Raw genomic sequence first — 15,416 nt, 5'->3', positions numbered from 1 at the left:
GGTCCACGGGGGTCGCTGTGACCTCAGTGGGCATACTGGCTTCAGGGGTCTCGGAGCTTGGAGTAGCATCAGTGGTAGATTCACCAGGTTGAGCCTCAGTGCCAGGAGGTTTCTCAGCCTCTTGTGTCTCTTCCTGGGCCTCCATGTTCTCTGAAGGCGGCTCAGGTGGAACATCAGCAACATCTGTTTGGATGCACTGACTCTCTGGCTCGAGAACTTCAACGGCGGGCTGGTCTCCTTCCGGTTCAGCCTTTTCTGTCACGGCCTGACTGGTCTGCTCCTCCCCACTCTCCTGTTCTTCATTCGGCTCTTTTGGCACCACAAGTTCATCCGTATGAGCCTCACTCGTGTCCTCTTTCATCTCAGTGTCCTTCTCCAAATCCAACTCCATGTTTTCTTTCACCTCCTCAGTTTGCAGTTGGTGTTGACTGCTTGAACTCATCCCCGTCTCTTCCTCTTTCTCCCCTTCGACCTGAGCCTCCTCTTTCACAGACTCTTCCATCGTTCCTTTCGTTGGATCTGCGGCTTCACACACCGGCTCTGCGGCTTCACACACCGGCTCTGCCTTCAACTGTTTGCTATCATGCGAGGATTCATCTTCTTCCTCATCGTCGTCCTCCTCCTCTTCCTCCTTCCCATCGGATGCTTTGCTAGCATCAGAGAGGGCGCTGTCCAGACTGTTTTCACTGATGATTTTAAGGCGGCGGTACACAGCAGGTTTGGAGGTGTCACCGTCCAACTCTGGTCCCAGTTTGGTGGAGGAGCCGTCGGGAGTGTTGAGGGGTGTTTGAGCACGGGAGGTGTTCTCACTTGAGTAGCCATCCAGCTCTGCAGGGTGAGGGAGAGTTTTTGTCTGGGCCCATCTCTGGATGAAGGTAAGGACTCTGCTCTCCTCCAACATGTTCTTAGTAGAGATAGGCAGCACAGCCAAGGTCTTCATAATCTGTAGACAGAATCATAGATTATCAGCATCAAACAGAAAACAGCTGTGTATACGACCGTACAGGCTTTGAGGATTTCAAATTCCCTGTTACTTCAGTGGAGTGTCCCAACATTACGAGTGTTTTAATTAGGGCTGTCAAAGTTAACGCAATAATAAACACAAATTTGTTTTAACACCACTAATTTCTGTAATGCATTACCACAACTTGCGATTTTGGAGGTTGTAGCGGGCTCAGTTTTAAAGAGTGAAAATACTGGCATCACATAAAACTAGAAAACCTAAGGAATCCATTGGTAACCATGTGTCATACTAGTCGAGGCGAAATAACGCTGCAAACTTGCGCTAAATTTTGGAAAGGAAAAACTGGCATGGCCATTTTCAAAGGGGTCCCTTGACCTCTGACCTCAAGATATGTGAATGAAAATGGGTTCTATGGGTACCCACGAGTCTCCTCTTTACAGACATGCCCACTTTATGATAATCGCATGCAGTTTTGGGAAAGTCATAGTCAAGTCAGCACACCGACAGCCGTTGTTGCCTGTTGGGCTTGAGTTTGCGGTGTTGATTTAAGCATATTTACCCACTCCCATGTTGATAACAGTATTACATACTTGACAAATACCCTTTAAGGTACATTTTGAACAGATAAAAATGTGCGATTAATCACAATTAACTATGGACAAATTGCAATTCAATATGTTAATCGATTGACAGCCCTTATTTTAATGCAAAGTCATATGTCACCTGTAACTGTAGTTTGATGTTATTGGCACTGTTGCCTTTAGCTTCAGAAAGCTCCACCATGAAGAGCCACAGCAGAGACAACCCATGATGGTCCAGGAACTGCTTCAGGCATGATGGATTTTGAGTATCCTGTGCAACATAAACATATCATATTACGTACCGCAAATGATAATCACAAATATCAACAATATAAAAAAGACACCAACTACTCAGGTCGTACTTGTATGAGCTTGAGGCAGATGAGTTTCTGCTCCATGGTTTCCACTCGGACCATTAGTCTGCAGAGAGACACCACCTGTTTCTCATCATACAGGCCTTCTCCATTCTCCAGTAACGCCTCCAGCTCCTCATCAACCTGAGGAAGGACAAAGTGATGTCATCATCAAACATAGCACATGTTGGCTTGTATCCATACAATACAGTGCTAACATCACTATGGTTAAAACAAAATAATCTAAAAGTTGGCGCATGCCAAATTAAGCAGATTCATTAAGTTATTAGTTAGGGTTGTGATTCTCGTGTGGAAGCATAACCATATTAATATAACTGGCAGCCAGATGTAGACCAATGACAAGACACACTTTGAAATATGACTGAAAGAACTGACCGTGGTGAGAGCACTCTTTCGGCTGCGGTCTTTCTTCATCTTTCCTCCAGCTGCCCGAACACTAACTCTGTTCTCCCCTCCCAGGAAGCCTCTGCAGCTGGCTGCTCCACAGAAGCATTTCTGTGCTTCTTTGCTGTATAAAAAGATAAATCAAGATGAAATCACCACGGTTAAACCATCAGTTAAAAGGTCCAAATGAACCACTCTTTATGAACATATCTATGTGAACATATCCCAACATAACACATAAGTGTTTTCAGACCCGCAACACAAACATAGACAGCACAAAATACAGAGAAACAGTACCCGTATCTCTGGAACTGGTAGTCAAACGTCAGCTCAGTTCCTGCAGTGACCGCCTTGGAGGTGAAGAACCCGACTCTAAGCTGGCCATTGACAGTCCACTGAAACGGGATAAAAATCATCGTCAGGTAAGTCAGCTTTCAGTAACTTAACCTGAAGGAGTATTTGTTTATTTTGCCGCCGTACCTTCTGGGTCTCACAGTTGGGCTCACAGCTATGGTTCATAAACCGAGAGCAATTACCCTTCAGCGTTGCATCAATGATCTGAGGAGAGATAATGCAATGTCAACTATTTCTACCACTTTGCCTGAATCATTAAACCAGATTTGTTTAAATATTAACATTAATTGCAATGTGCCATATCATCCCTTACCTCATTATTCTTTAGAGACATGAAGTAGTAGTGGATGTTCTTATTGCGAGCATATTCTTTCACCCTTGTTTTGAACTCCTTGTGGTCCAATACCTCCCCGCAGTATTCCAGCACAAAGGTGTTTCTGAGATAGAAATAAAAATATAATATAATAATACAATCCAATAGAGTAGGTAGCCCCACAGTATCTACTAATTTTGTGAATATTTTAATGACAAATGCTAGAAAAGTATTTAAAAATAGCTTACGCAGACAATTCTCTAGCTGCCCGTAGACCCCAGCCCTTGTCTTCTGTGAGGATAACCTCGAAGTCCGCATGTTGTTTCATCTGAAATCGCCGGTTAGAGCAGTATGCTCCATTCAGGCACCGTGAGGAGCTGAAAAAAAAAAAAAAAAAAAACTTAGTTCAAGACATATGTACTTTAACAGGCTCCTACACATTATGAATGCAAAATGCCATATTTTAACAGGCTTAACTCTGTTGATAAATTTGGATGGTAAACAGTATGATTTATACTGACTCTTAACCAGCTCCTATCAAGTAAACCATGTTACTAGATTTCCTGTTGCTAAAGGAACAAATGTGTCAGGGTGTTGAAAACCAGATAAAAGTAATAGACTATACCTCCACTTATTGTGCAATCATTTTACTACTAATTCAAACATTTTTTTGTAAGTCCAGGCCATTTCCTATGGCCGTTTCATATAAAAACATTACAAGTTGTCACAGCTTTATCTGTAATAATCAACTTACCACTCAATCATCAGCAGTCGGTTTAAACAGTCTTCCCCACATGCCAACACTCCCCTTGAACGCTCCTCTCTGGGCAGCACTGGGCACTCGCATTGCATTCTCTTGATATCTCGATGAGATTTGCTCTTCTTTCTGCAAAAAAGCATTTAAAAAACTTTCAAAGCTCAAGCCTAAATATTTTATTATGAGGTTATTTTTCTACAAACAAAATAATTTGTTTTGTTAACCAGGCTGGATGGCAACTTACCTCTCAGTCAGGTACATGTTCTCCTCAATCAAGTCAAAGTAAGGGGGCATCTTCTTAGACCTGGAGAACTCTTTCCATTTATGGGAATCTCGAAAGTCTCGCAGATTGAGCGTTGGACACTGCACCTCAGCTTTGACACGAGTTTCCTTAGAGACGTCAGCATCTCCATGACGCTCCCTCTTGCCTGCAGGTCCGGCTTCTGCCTCATTGTCTGAATCTGACTCGATCTCTGGCCGCCTTTTCTTCGGAGGGCCCCGGCCTCTGTGGGGTCTAAAACTGTCTTCTCTAGGGGGGTCAGGCACAGCAGAGCCCCTGCTGTTGCTGCTTATTTCATGCCCTTGCACAAAGCTTGATGACCCAGGAGTGTTAAGTCCACTGCATTCGACAGCTGTTTGACTGAGATCAGATAGTTTTTCCCCACTGTAGTCATCGTGGTCATTAGTTAGGGAGTCAGGATGGATTTCACCTGCAAGATCCTGATAATGTTCATGCACATGGAGGTAGGGTTGTCTGCTAGTCTGTGTGTTTGGGGATTGGTGGTTCCAGGTGGCATTACTCTGCCTGTGCTCCTGTCCCTCAGGAGAGGTTTCAATCAGTTTAGTGTTTGGTATTGGTGGCCCATGACTGCTATCAGGCTGCTGGTATGTACTACTGGGCTGCTGTTCCGGTTGTGAAAAATCCCAACCCAGACTGAATACATTATTTTCGTTGATATTGTCGGCACTGGAGAAATCGTCCTGTTGGTAATGGGAGTACATCCTCTCACCTCTGCTGCTTACATTATGCTGTTTGTGCCCTTGCTCACACTGTCGGGAATTATCAAGGCTGTGGGTGGGATCTGTGGCACTTCCATGAGCACCGCTATGAGCAGCCACGTAAGGCTGCGCACTGATGGAGCTGGAACCCTCAGAGTGACTGGTGCTATCAATCATATTACTTTGGGATAGACACAACGCGCTGCTATGGGATGAATCATTTACAACAGCACTGGTTTCCACGAATGCTGAAGGACTTCCCTGCCTTTGTTGTGGGCCTTGATTTGGGACTTCATCCATATTCACATTCTGCCGTTCTGAACTATTCATTAGGCGGCGTGGGGAAGCTCCCATGTCATGTGTATCCATTAGGGTAGAATTCTTTGGCACCACCACCACAGAATGCAATCGCTTTATAGCCTCGCCGCAATCGGAGTCATACTCCGAGTTGTCACTATCGCTGACCTCACTCTGTTCTCCTAATGCGTCCTGATTAAGTAATGTTCTCTTGCTCAGTTTGCTCTTGTGAGCGCTGCCCTTGGATTTTTCGTCATGATCATCGCCATTCCAACTCTGCATCTTTGTAGCTTTGTCGGCCCGCGATGCATCATTTACGTGCAGGGGCTCATCTGTGTTTGCTTTTTGAGAAACACTCAGTTTTAAGTCACAGTGGTCAATGCTGGTGCTCGCTCGTGAAGGCTCACTTTGGTCTTTGCATTTATCGGCCACGGATGTGCTGTTTGAGCCGACCTCCTGCTTAGAGATCTCAGTCTGCTTAACCAATATGGAATGTGTTTCAGCCTGTTGCTGAATAGTATCTTTAATGTCAGAGTCTTGTTGGCTATTGTCTTTAGAAAACTCTATTTTTTTGACAGAGATCACCGTTTTAACAGTAGGCTTACTCTCTGTGCAAAGTGTCTTCTGTAAATTATCGCTCTCTGGGGTGTCCTGCCCAACAATATCCCATCTGGACTTTTTGGTAGTACTGCTCCTCTTGTGAACAGTATCCCCATTTTGCTTTTCAAGTGTCAGCTGACCCTCAGATTCAAGACACGATGAATCAGATTTGAGCGGCAAACTTGTGTCAGACAGCTGGTCGACTGTCAAAACTTGAACAATCTCTGGTTTAGTGTTCTGCTGGACATCATGGGTGACAGGTATATCAGCTGTATCAAGTAAGGACATTGGCCCTGGCGAACAGTCAACAACTTCCATGTCCTGGCTGCACATTATACTATCATTACTACTGCATGAATTTAACACAGCCACATTTGAGTTCACATGTGGTTGATTATTAGAAGAAAGGCTATCCTTCACATCGGTGGAGTTTTCCAGGTCGGTATGTGCATTTAGGCTTTCACTTGAGGTTATAGCTGAGGTTTCAACTTCAAGATCTGATTTTGTTTCTTTTGATGTCTTGGATGGTGATTCTGGCAAACTCTTATCAGTGCATGAGACCGTCTCCTTAAAATCCTGACTGCTATGTTCAACTTCACCTGGTTGGGAATCACATTTTTCTTTTTCACTCGGAGAACACGATTCTGTGGTGTTTGTACATGAAGGTGCTTTGCCCGGGCTGTGAAATATGTCAATTGATTGTCTATCATGTCCGCTGGTTTTCACAGAACATCTAGAGGGTGTCATCTGCTTCAAGTCTGGCCTACTGGTCTTCTTTAGGGAGTTTTTACAGTTCTCCTCCAGGCCAGAGTATTTGTCAGGGGCCTGTGATTTTCCCTTATGGTCTGCCTCAGAGTCACTAGAGCTGCTTTTTTGCCGTTTTTCATATGTTTGAGAGTGGGTGTGCATACTGGAAGAGGATTTGCTGTTGGTCTCTGATCTCTGATAGCTGCTAGATTTTCGGTAATTGGAGTCCGGATCAGGAGAGCACTTGCGCTGGGAATCAGAGTCTGATAGTCGTTTTGAAATCCTTTCAGACTTTGACGATTGAGTTCTTTTATCCAACTCTGAAGAGTGAGGGGACTCTCCAGATTTACAGGCTCTCTCAGATTTTGAGTAGGAAGATGATTTTGACTCTTTATGAGAGCTTGAATGGGCGGGCAATCTACTGGAGTCACTGGTCCTTGTCCTAGTCTTCCTATGATCATCCTCAGAGTCAGAACTGTCGCGAGTTCTGTCAGTGCGAGAGCGAGAACGTCTCCTCTCTCTGCGTGGAGAATTCCGGTGTGATCTCCGATCAGAATCATGATAGTATGACCTGTCGGAGCGTGATCCTCTGTCGCCTCGGGATCTTTCTGATCTGGAGTGAGATGAACTTGTTCGAGACCCTCTGGATCTAGACCGTGATCTAGACCTAGACTTTCTGCGATCTTTGTCTGATCGAGATGAGCGTGAGGATGTGTATCTAGAATCACGGTCTGATTTGGAGTAACTAGAAGACCTTTCGTGATTCTCTGACCACTTAGAGGAACTTTTTTCCTTTTCCTCCACATGTGAACTAGAGGAAGACTTTTTTACCTCTTTGCTTCTGCTGTCAGAGTTTCTTCTACTTTTGGAGTCATCTGATTTGCGACTAGACGACATCTTGCCTGAGTCTCCATCGGATTCTGAGCCAGGGGGAGCACTATCAGAATGGGACCTGGTTTTCCTTCTGTCTACCTTACTATCCTGCTCAGCGCTGCTGGAACTCTCTGCATCTTTTCCTGAGGAAGCAGGTGGCTTGAGGCTAGGGGTTACCCTCGTCTCAGGGGATTCAATGTGAGCATTTTCAGAGGGGCAGACACTGACGATATTCTGAGGCTGGGGTGTTGGAAATTCCGTTACACTTGGTGGTTTCTGCAGAACCTGCAATTCAGGAGAGTGAGGCTCCTCTTGCACAACAGATGTTGGATTCTCCTCAGTCACAGAGACACTGAGAATTTGCTTCTTGAAATGCATCTTAGGCAAGTCTATTTTCGGTTTGGAGGCTGAGGAGACTGGTGTCGGAGAAGGTGTCTCTGCTATTGATGTCTGCACCACGGGTGTCTGGTTTTGCTCAGTTTTGCTGTTTGTATTCTGCCCTTCTTTGTCTGAGGGTGACTGTGATGAGGCAGCGATAAGCTCAGCAACAGACTTTTCCTTTTCAGGACTGGCAGGGATGAAGAACGGGCTCTGTAGTGTCTTCTTGGTCGGGGCGAAGCTGAAGGACACTTTCTGACGACCCTGATCCTCTAGGTTGACCTTCATCTTGGTCCCTTTAGGCAAGAGATGGTTGGACAGCATGACTCTGGGAGACAGGCTTTTGATTAGAGCTGCCTTGGATAAGCCCTCCACCTTCACCTACAATAAAAGAGAGAGCACTTGTAGATTGAGTTTTTTGAAGATAGTGAAATTAGACATAGGGGTCATTAACTTTGTTTAGACTTACCGAGGCACCACTCCCCTCCTCTCTGGTTATACAAGAGCATCATGGAAACATAAAAGAGAGAGGAAAGACAGAAATCAATTAACACTTCATGACAACAACTTTAACCCTCTCACTACCAACATATTTAACAACCGTCATAGCAAAAATGTTAAGTTATTTCTTCAGTCATGTAGTCATGTAATTATTTCATCTAAAAAAAAAAAAAAAAAGATTATTATTTTAGGAAAGTTGTAAAACGAAAACAAACAGAAAGCACAATCAAACAAACAGCAGACACACTGCTGCATCTGTGACTATCAAAAAGTAGCCTTGTGGGATATGAACATGTCCCTGAACATATTGTGTGTGCTCCAAATTGTTAATGACTTCGAAGCACAACATCTGCTGCCCAATCTACAACAATGTTAGGTGTACTCTTTCCACCACCTGCTCTTATAACTCTTGATTTGTTTAGTAACTTGTGATTTATCTCAGAGATTAAAATAAAGAAAACACTCTTATATAGAATCCATTTTTGAATTTCATCTAAACCGCTTTTGTCATTTACAAATTATGAAGAGTGGCAGGAAATAGGGGGGAATGGATGACATGCAACAAGACACCTAGGATCAACGCCAACTCAGGGCAGTCATATCATAGTATGTGTCTAGGCCACATGCTCAATGTGGTGCAGTGACGAACAGACAGTGACTGGAAGTAATGGGTTTGAATGGCAGGGAAATGACAGGAAGTACTCATGTGGCTGTCAGGTTCAGTGGCCTATTGATCATTGCACATAGACTGGATTATCCCTAACTTTACATGGAGAACAACAAACCATTGCAATAGCTGAAAGAAGGGAGTAGGTGGCCATAGTAACTTGAAAAAAAAGAAATCTAATAGATGTGTTTTTGTTTGTTTTTTTAAACAGAAAAATAATAGTGCCTTGTCATTATGAATGTTTTATGTTGTCTGATGATGGTGAAAAAGAACAACTGTATTCTCCATGAAAATGTATCAATATTAGGGTGTTTCTTGCTCAACAGTACATAAATACCGCATGGTGTTGATGGTCTTGAATATTTTATCCACCAAACCTTGAGGCCAAGTGCTTAACTGCTTTGTTCTGGGGACGGGACAATAAAACAGCTCAGTTCATAATAAAGTAATTTATCAGAGGCCACACTGGATATCAGAAAAAAACGATGTTAAATATAACCCAAACTGGATTATACTGATTCCTGTAGAGAAATATCCCCTCTGCATTTGATCCACTCAAACCAATTTGGGGGTTGGGTTCCCTAATGCCTAAGAACCAGCTCCAGTTCTAAAGCCAGTGCTTAGCTCAACAGCAGGAGCATGACTTTGATGCAGCAGAAAACTGATGCGCCTCAGTGCTCACACATGCGAGCAAAAATCTGTCAAGTGTGACTAAACATTTTCATTGGTCGCACCGCTGCACCTGACTTTTAGCAGGATTGTCTCTGTTTGAATATGTCTCAATCCACGCCCTTTACTCTACTCGAGCGACATCACAACCGTAAAACATAACGGTAATTCAAAATGAAGAGAACTATCGATTGTGTTTCATGGAGAAAATTGCTGCGGTGCCCGTTACACCTGTCCCAAGCCCTGAAAGGCCCAGGCCAGACCAAACATTATCGGCGGTAAAATGCCTAATCCTGACCAGTAGTAAAACTACTACAAAACTTTGTAGTAGTTTTACTACAACAAAGTTGTAAAAGTTAGACTGGAGCCCTGCACCCATAGGAAACCCATGAAGCATGAACAGAGCATGCAAACAAACAGGATGGACAGCATTGTTATTCAACCCCAGGACCTATCTCTTATTGTGAGGCCACAGTGCTAAACAATGAGCCACCATGCAGAGAAAAACAACGATAGACCTTTTGTTAACTATAAAATATGTGTCTAATGAGATAGCCTCCACAGTAATAGCCTGGTTTCGAAGACATACATTCAAGGTATAAGCTTTTCATATCCTACTTAATTCAGAATTCCATTCTTGTTACACAGGAATATAGCAAAGGTTAGGCTAAGTGTGCCTGACCAAAAACAATGCACTTTTTCACATGATACAACACCACTGAGAAACCAAACAAATCCACTATGGCTGCTAAAGTAAAGGCCATATGAAATATTAATTATTTGTATAACAGGAAGGACAGTCTTTCTATTGTTAGGTCCATGCAAGTGAGGTCTTCTGACAGAAAATACTTTGTGTTTCATCACGCATTAAAGAAAACACCACTGTGTTGATGGGATAATGATGGGATGAACGTGAGTTTAACCATTTTTGTGATTCTGTGATAATTACTGTTCTATCAATTGTATACGTACTGGTATGTATTCCTAACCGTGAACCCAAGTAAACAGACCTAAAGTAGACCAAACTAAAACCCTAAAAAACTGTAAACCAACTGTAGAGTAGGCTATACTGTGAGGCAATATCTGTGAGGGTCCCTTAAATATGGGTAGAAATAACCTGCAACTCATATTGTATAGCTTGAATTGTCAACATTGCTGAGCAAGCAACTGGTGCTGCCATTAAAAAAATGACAAAAACAAAGAAACACACAGATGTAAGTATTCAACATGTAAGAAACATGAATAATTGGGTTTTTGTTCCTCCTTTTGTATCCTATTAAACTGTGTGTGTTTTCCTTAGGGTCGGCTCAATGTGGGTGCTGGGCAAAAATTGGGTCATTTAATCCTTTGGGATATTATGTTTTCCTTTTTTCTCTGTGACCTTCAAAATTAAACACTTCAGCAGTGACATTCTGTTATATAGAAAGGGCTATAACAAGCAGCTTACAGTCAAATGATTAATGGACTGGGCCTACTCGACCAAGAACTTCACCTTTTTAGCTTGATGTTATTTTACACCAAATATAGGAATGCGATTCCAACTGTAATGCAGAAGTGTTTCATGTTTCAGGCTAATAAACATAAAATGTGAGCCATCCATCGTGTATATATGGTGACATAAACTGACTTATTTCTCTAAAATGTCTCCTTTCCTACTAATGATGTAATTTTATTCATGCATTATTTATAGATGTTTCTACCATTGTATACTTCTGTCACAGGCATTAATGTACTGTATACTGTATCTTGTGGGTACACTAAACAAAAGACACAACCTAACCTTAACCTATAATAACAACATAAATGGATAAAAGCATGTGAAGACAACATGTTATCAGACATCTAAATTTAAAAAGAGCCCAAAACATTTTTGCAGAGCATAGTCTTGTGGTTTTAATTGTCAAATAACTATCAGTACATAAATAATGACAAAACCTTGGGCTTAGAATAATATGTTAACAGTAAATAGGTGCCAGAAATATCTGCACAGACTGCAACCAAAATAAAATACAACGTGAAAACCATACTAAAATGACTTCCAATTTCATATGAAACTACTCTAAAACAATACACACACTGTAAGTTGCATTTTGTGCTGTCTAATACCTGATCTCTGACTGGAGCAGGGTGTCCATTGAGGAACTCGTCTAGGATAAGTAGGCCTGAAGAGGCTGCTGGCCAAGAATAATCCAAATCAGAGAAATGAGCCCTCCAAAGTGACGCCACACCTGACAAAAAGAAAGATAGGGATGCAATGAACTGAGTCTGGTTTTGTCCACAACAACTTACAGCTACTCTGTCAGGAACTTTTATAATTTTGACATCATCAAATAGAGGTTGGCATACTTAATGTGGTGGGATATCTTTTTTAACTTGTGGATGTGGCTTGTGCAAAAACACACTATATGTACACCATGTCAAAAAGTATGTGGTGTCATGCTTTCAACCGTATTAACGACTTCTGCATGCTTCCCTTCCTGTGTGTTATCCGTCGTTGCAATGTGGCAGATACCAGTTGCACGTTTTAATGTTAATGTCTGCTATGGGACAAGGATTTCCCCCTTTTTCTCAGCTTGGTAGGCTGTTAATCTCTACTCTCTAGTCGCTTTAGATGCATCCCTGCAACAACACAAGTAAAAGGTTACATTCACCTATGGTTTATAAATTGTACTACCATGGTGGAGGATGGAAAACATGGATGCAGGGCGAGCAGTGAACATGCATCTCATTATTTATTATACATGTAAAAAGCTCAAGCAAATGGTCAACAACAAAAGAAGGGGTTGTCTGCATAAAGAGGATTTATGTGAATTAAATAACACATCCATACTGTTGTGCAAACAAACAGGTGACTGGTTTGAAAGCAAATAAAGGAAACTAAAGTAAAAGCATGGCCTGTGCGGGAGAAATGGATGCAGCCAAAACATGGCCTTTAAAAAGGGATGAATCTACCCACTAACAATACGACCTGTGTAGCACATTTAGTGGCATATCAAGATGTGCTAACTAGCCATACTACATCGTATATAAGTAGTAAGCTGGCAGGTAAAATGGCAATGAACTTAACTACTCGACTGTGACCCTGGTGCTGGTTTACACAAAACACACCACGACCAAGCTAAGCTAAGCTAACATGAACAGTGTGCCATCTTTAAAGATAGCTCGTGTTGTGTGTGTGTGTGATTCATGTTGACTAGTAGATGCTTGGGAATATATGGAAACTGGTTTGGCGTGTTTTTCTAGTTGTGGAGCAAGAGGTAAACAAACATTTATGTATATAACCGAAGCTAGCCAAAGGAACTCTACTAGCATCAGAAGCTAACACCAAGCTAGCTTAGCCACTAGCAGGCTAACGCTACTGTTAGCTTGTGTTTTACCTATTTATCTGTGTGTAAAGTCAAAACAGTTGATTTCTCACATAGTGGGAAGATTGTTACTTTTTCTAATTTAATTAATAAGCAGGAAAAGGTTTGATTATTTCTGTTTTAATGATATAATGGATCCGAAACTCTCGGAGTCTCTGCACCCGGCTTTACTAGCATGCTAGCTAGCTGGAGATGTTTTGTCTTGTAGTGAAAATGTCTAAAACCACAATAAACATACCGGTGATTAAACAATGAGCTTATTCACGAGGTACTCACTTCACGAAGTGCTTAAGGTCACACGGTTCCTCCATCCTCGAAATCAGCGGTAGTCGAGCCTTTGTGAAACATCAAGCAACAATGTAAAGCCGACGTCAAATCCATACGGAGCTGTCGGAAATGATCGTCGGCTACTAGAGGCTCCGAGGCTCCGAAGCTCCTCTCTGCTGCTGCTGCGCCTCCAGCTGCAGCTCCAGCTTCAGCTTCAGCCTGGCTGCTGCTGCTGCTGGATGTTGTTGGTGCTATCGAGCTAACATGAGCTCACATAGTTAGCCAAAGAGTTTAAGAGGAAGAGACACAAATGACAACCAAGCCCCCAGAAAGAAAGTGACTTAATCTGGTCAACTAACACTTGACAATCCGATCTGCCCTGAAAGGATTATTATGAACATATGTTTGAAATACCTTTTTTTGTTTTGTATTCCACACACACTGATCCTCACAGTGCGTCTTTGGCTGTTGCTGCTGCTGTTTCAACAACATCACATGATGTGGCAACATAGCTGGCGCGAACCCTGGAGCGCACTGCGGGTCCGAGGAAATCAACACACTAGAGATTTACAGAATAAAATATATATAGTTTACAGATAACATTAAAAAGTATCACACTACTTTGTTGTAGAGCAAACGACAGGGGGGCAAGTGGGCAAAACTAAACTGAAAAAACTTTACTTGGTTTTAATTTAGGTTTTGACTACTGAATAAATGAATACAGATAATTAACTCTTGGCTGCCACACAGCAAATTGCATGCACTGACAAGATGTAATTATCTTGATATTTAATTTGTGCTCCCCACACAACAAAACTCGAGAAATTCTGACTTTGTCTAGCTATTCATGAGAAGATTATCTGGAGATTTCAACTATACACCGTCTATGTCAGGGGTCAGCAACCTTTACTATCAAAAGAACCATTCAGGCAAAAAAAAAAAAAAAAAACCTGTCTGGAGCCGCAAAACATTTGAACATTGTGATGAAGGTAACACAGTTTATAGTCTAAGTATATAGTATATAAGTCTAATGCAGTGAAGGCCAAAGTGAAAATGTACTACGGAGTATTAGGGTCACATTGAGGGAACATAATCTAAGATTTCCAGAATAAAGTCATAACTTTACGAGAAAATAAGTCGTAATATTAGGAGAATAGAGTCATAACTTAACGAGAAAAAAAGGAAATACATAAAATAACTACTTTATAATATTATTACTTTATTCTCATAATATTACAACTTCTTTACTCATAAATTTGTGTTTTTATTCTTGTAATATTATGACTTTATCCTCAAAATCTCAGATTTTTTTTTTTTTCCTCAATGTGGCCCTAATACTCCATCGTATCGTCGTACCATAGACCTACAACAATGATAAATAAAAATTTAAATGTAAACAAAAAACAGTTATTCAATTCCATTTTTAAAAATCCACAGGGAGCCACTGGAGAGGGGCCAAAGAGCTGCATGTGGCTCCGGAGCTGCAGGTTGCAGACCCCTGGTCTATGTTCTAAACTTGCTCTCTTGGACCCGTGGTCACGATATCCGATCCAGCTATTTGAGTCAGTATTGGCCTGATATCCGATTGGGTATAGGTGCATAATCTTGAGTATGTGTTGTGATGATCTTAAGAGATGCCAGAGTCCAGAGTCCACTGATAGTCACTAGCTGTTGCTGTGGAAGAGTTGTCATAATAATGTAATAATATATTATTACATAATTCAACAGCCTGTCAGAGTGAGAAATAAAGTAAATGTAGGATTAAACTAGGACACAAAGGACCCAATACAGCACGATGTATCGTGAAAAAGAAAGCGTCTGACTTGTAACAAGGGAATAGTTGGTACAGTGTTTATAGGTTGTAGTAATTTCAATGTAGAAAGAGACATTGAAGGAGAGGAACAGCAAAGGTCGGTTGGAGATAGAGGTACGCACATTCAGGTAGGAAGGGCTTTTAGGTTCAGCATTTTTTATTGATATTGTAAAATTGTACAATGTAAAAAGGACACCACAATCGATATTGAAAAAAGGGTACACAACACCAACAACAATGATAGACGGGGATTTCAAAAATAAATAAATTGGTAAATAGATTAATTAAATTATATAAATCTAAATGAAATAAATAAAGATTCAAGATTCAAGAGTTTTATTTGTCACATACTCATACAAGATGTGCAGTGAAATGTAAAGTGGCAGTGCTCACGAGATTGTGCAAAACAGCTTCAACTGTACAAATATTTTAAAAATGTAGTGAGAATTGTAGGGACAATGGCAATATTTACAGTGGGAGGGGTCTATATACAATATGGAATATAAATATAAG

General features: G+C 41.6%; 1 protein-coding gene across 3 annotated transcripts in view; it reads right to left on the bottom strand.

Moving 5' to 3' along the window:
* setd2 (SET domain containing 2, histone lysine methyltransferase) overlaps positions 1–13,618 on the bottom strand; it is a 22,338-nt gene extending 8,720 nt beyond the window's left edge. Inside the window, exons 1-13 of one of the 3 annotated variants that reach the window (XM_074653812.1) lie at positions 13,100–13,332; positions 11,565–11,686; positions 8,091–8,112; positions 3,972–8,002; positions 3,725–3,856; positions 3,219–3,347; positions 2,971–3,094; positions 2,784–2,861; positions 2,601–2,698; positions 2,295–2,427; positions 1,908–2,042; positions 1,688–1,816; positions 1–943 (exon numbers count right to left, since the gene is read on the bottom strand). The exon at positions 1–943 is cut by the window's left edge and continues 143 nt beyond it. In XM_074653812.1, the coding sequence (XP_074509913.1) occupies positions 1–943; positions 1,688–1,816; positions 1,908–2,042; positions 2,295–2,427; positions 2,601–2,698; positions 2,784–2,861; positions 2,971–3,094; positions 3,219–3,347; positions 3,725–3,856; positions 3,972–8,002; positions 8,091–8,112; positions 11,565–11,593 (5,983 nt within the window). In that variant the 5' untranslated portion in view covers positions 11,594–11,686; positions 13,100–13,332. Of the gene's footprint in view, positions 944–1,687; positions 1,817–1,907; positions 2,043–2,294; positions 2,428–2,600; positions 2,699–2,783; positions 2,862–2,970; positions 3,095–3,218; positions 3,348–3,724; positions 3,857–3,971; positions 8,003–8,090; positions 8,115–11,564; positions 11,687–13,099; positions 13,333–13,505 lie in introns of those variants that run through there. The other 2 variants (XM_074653813.1, XM_074653811.1) reach the window with 2 other exon arrangements.
* Between the last annotated feature and the right edge of the window lie 1,798 nt (positions 13,619–15,416).

This window comes from Sebastes fasciatus, chromosome 12, assembly GCF_043250625.1.
Source record: "Sebastes fasciatus isolate fSebFas1 chromosome 12, fSebFas1.pri, whole genome shotgun sequence".
Lineage (NCBI taxonomy): Eukaryota > Metazoa > Chordata > Actinopteri > Perciformes > Sebastidae > Sebastes > Sebastes fasciatus.
This window is presented reverse-complemented; position numbering and strand designations above follow the sequence as displayed.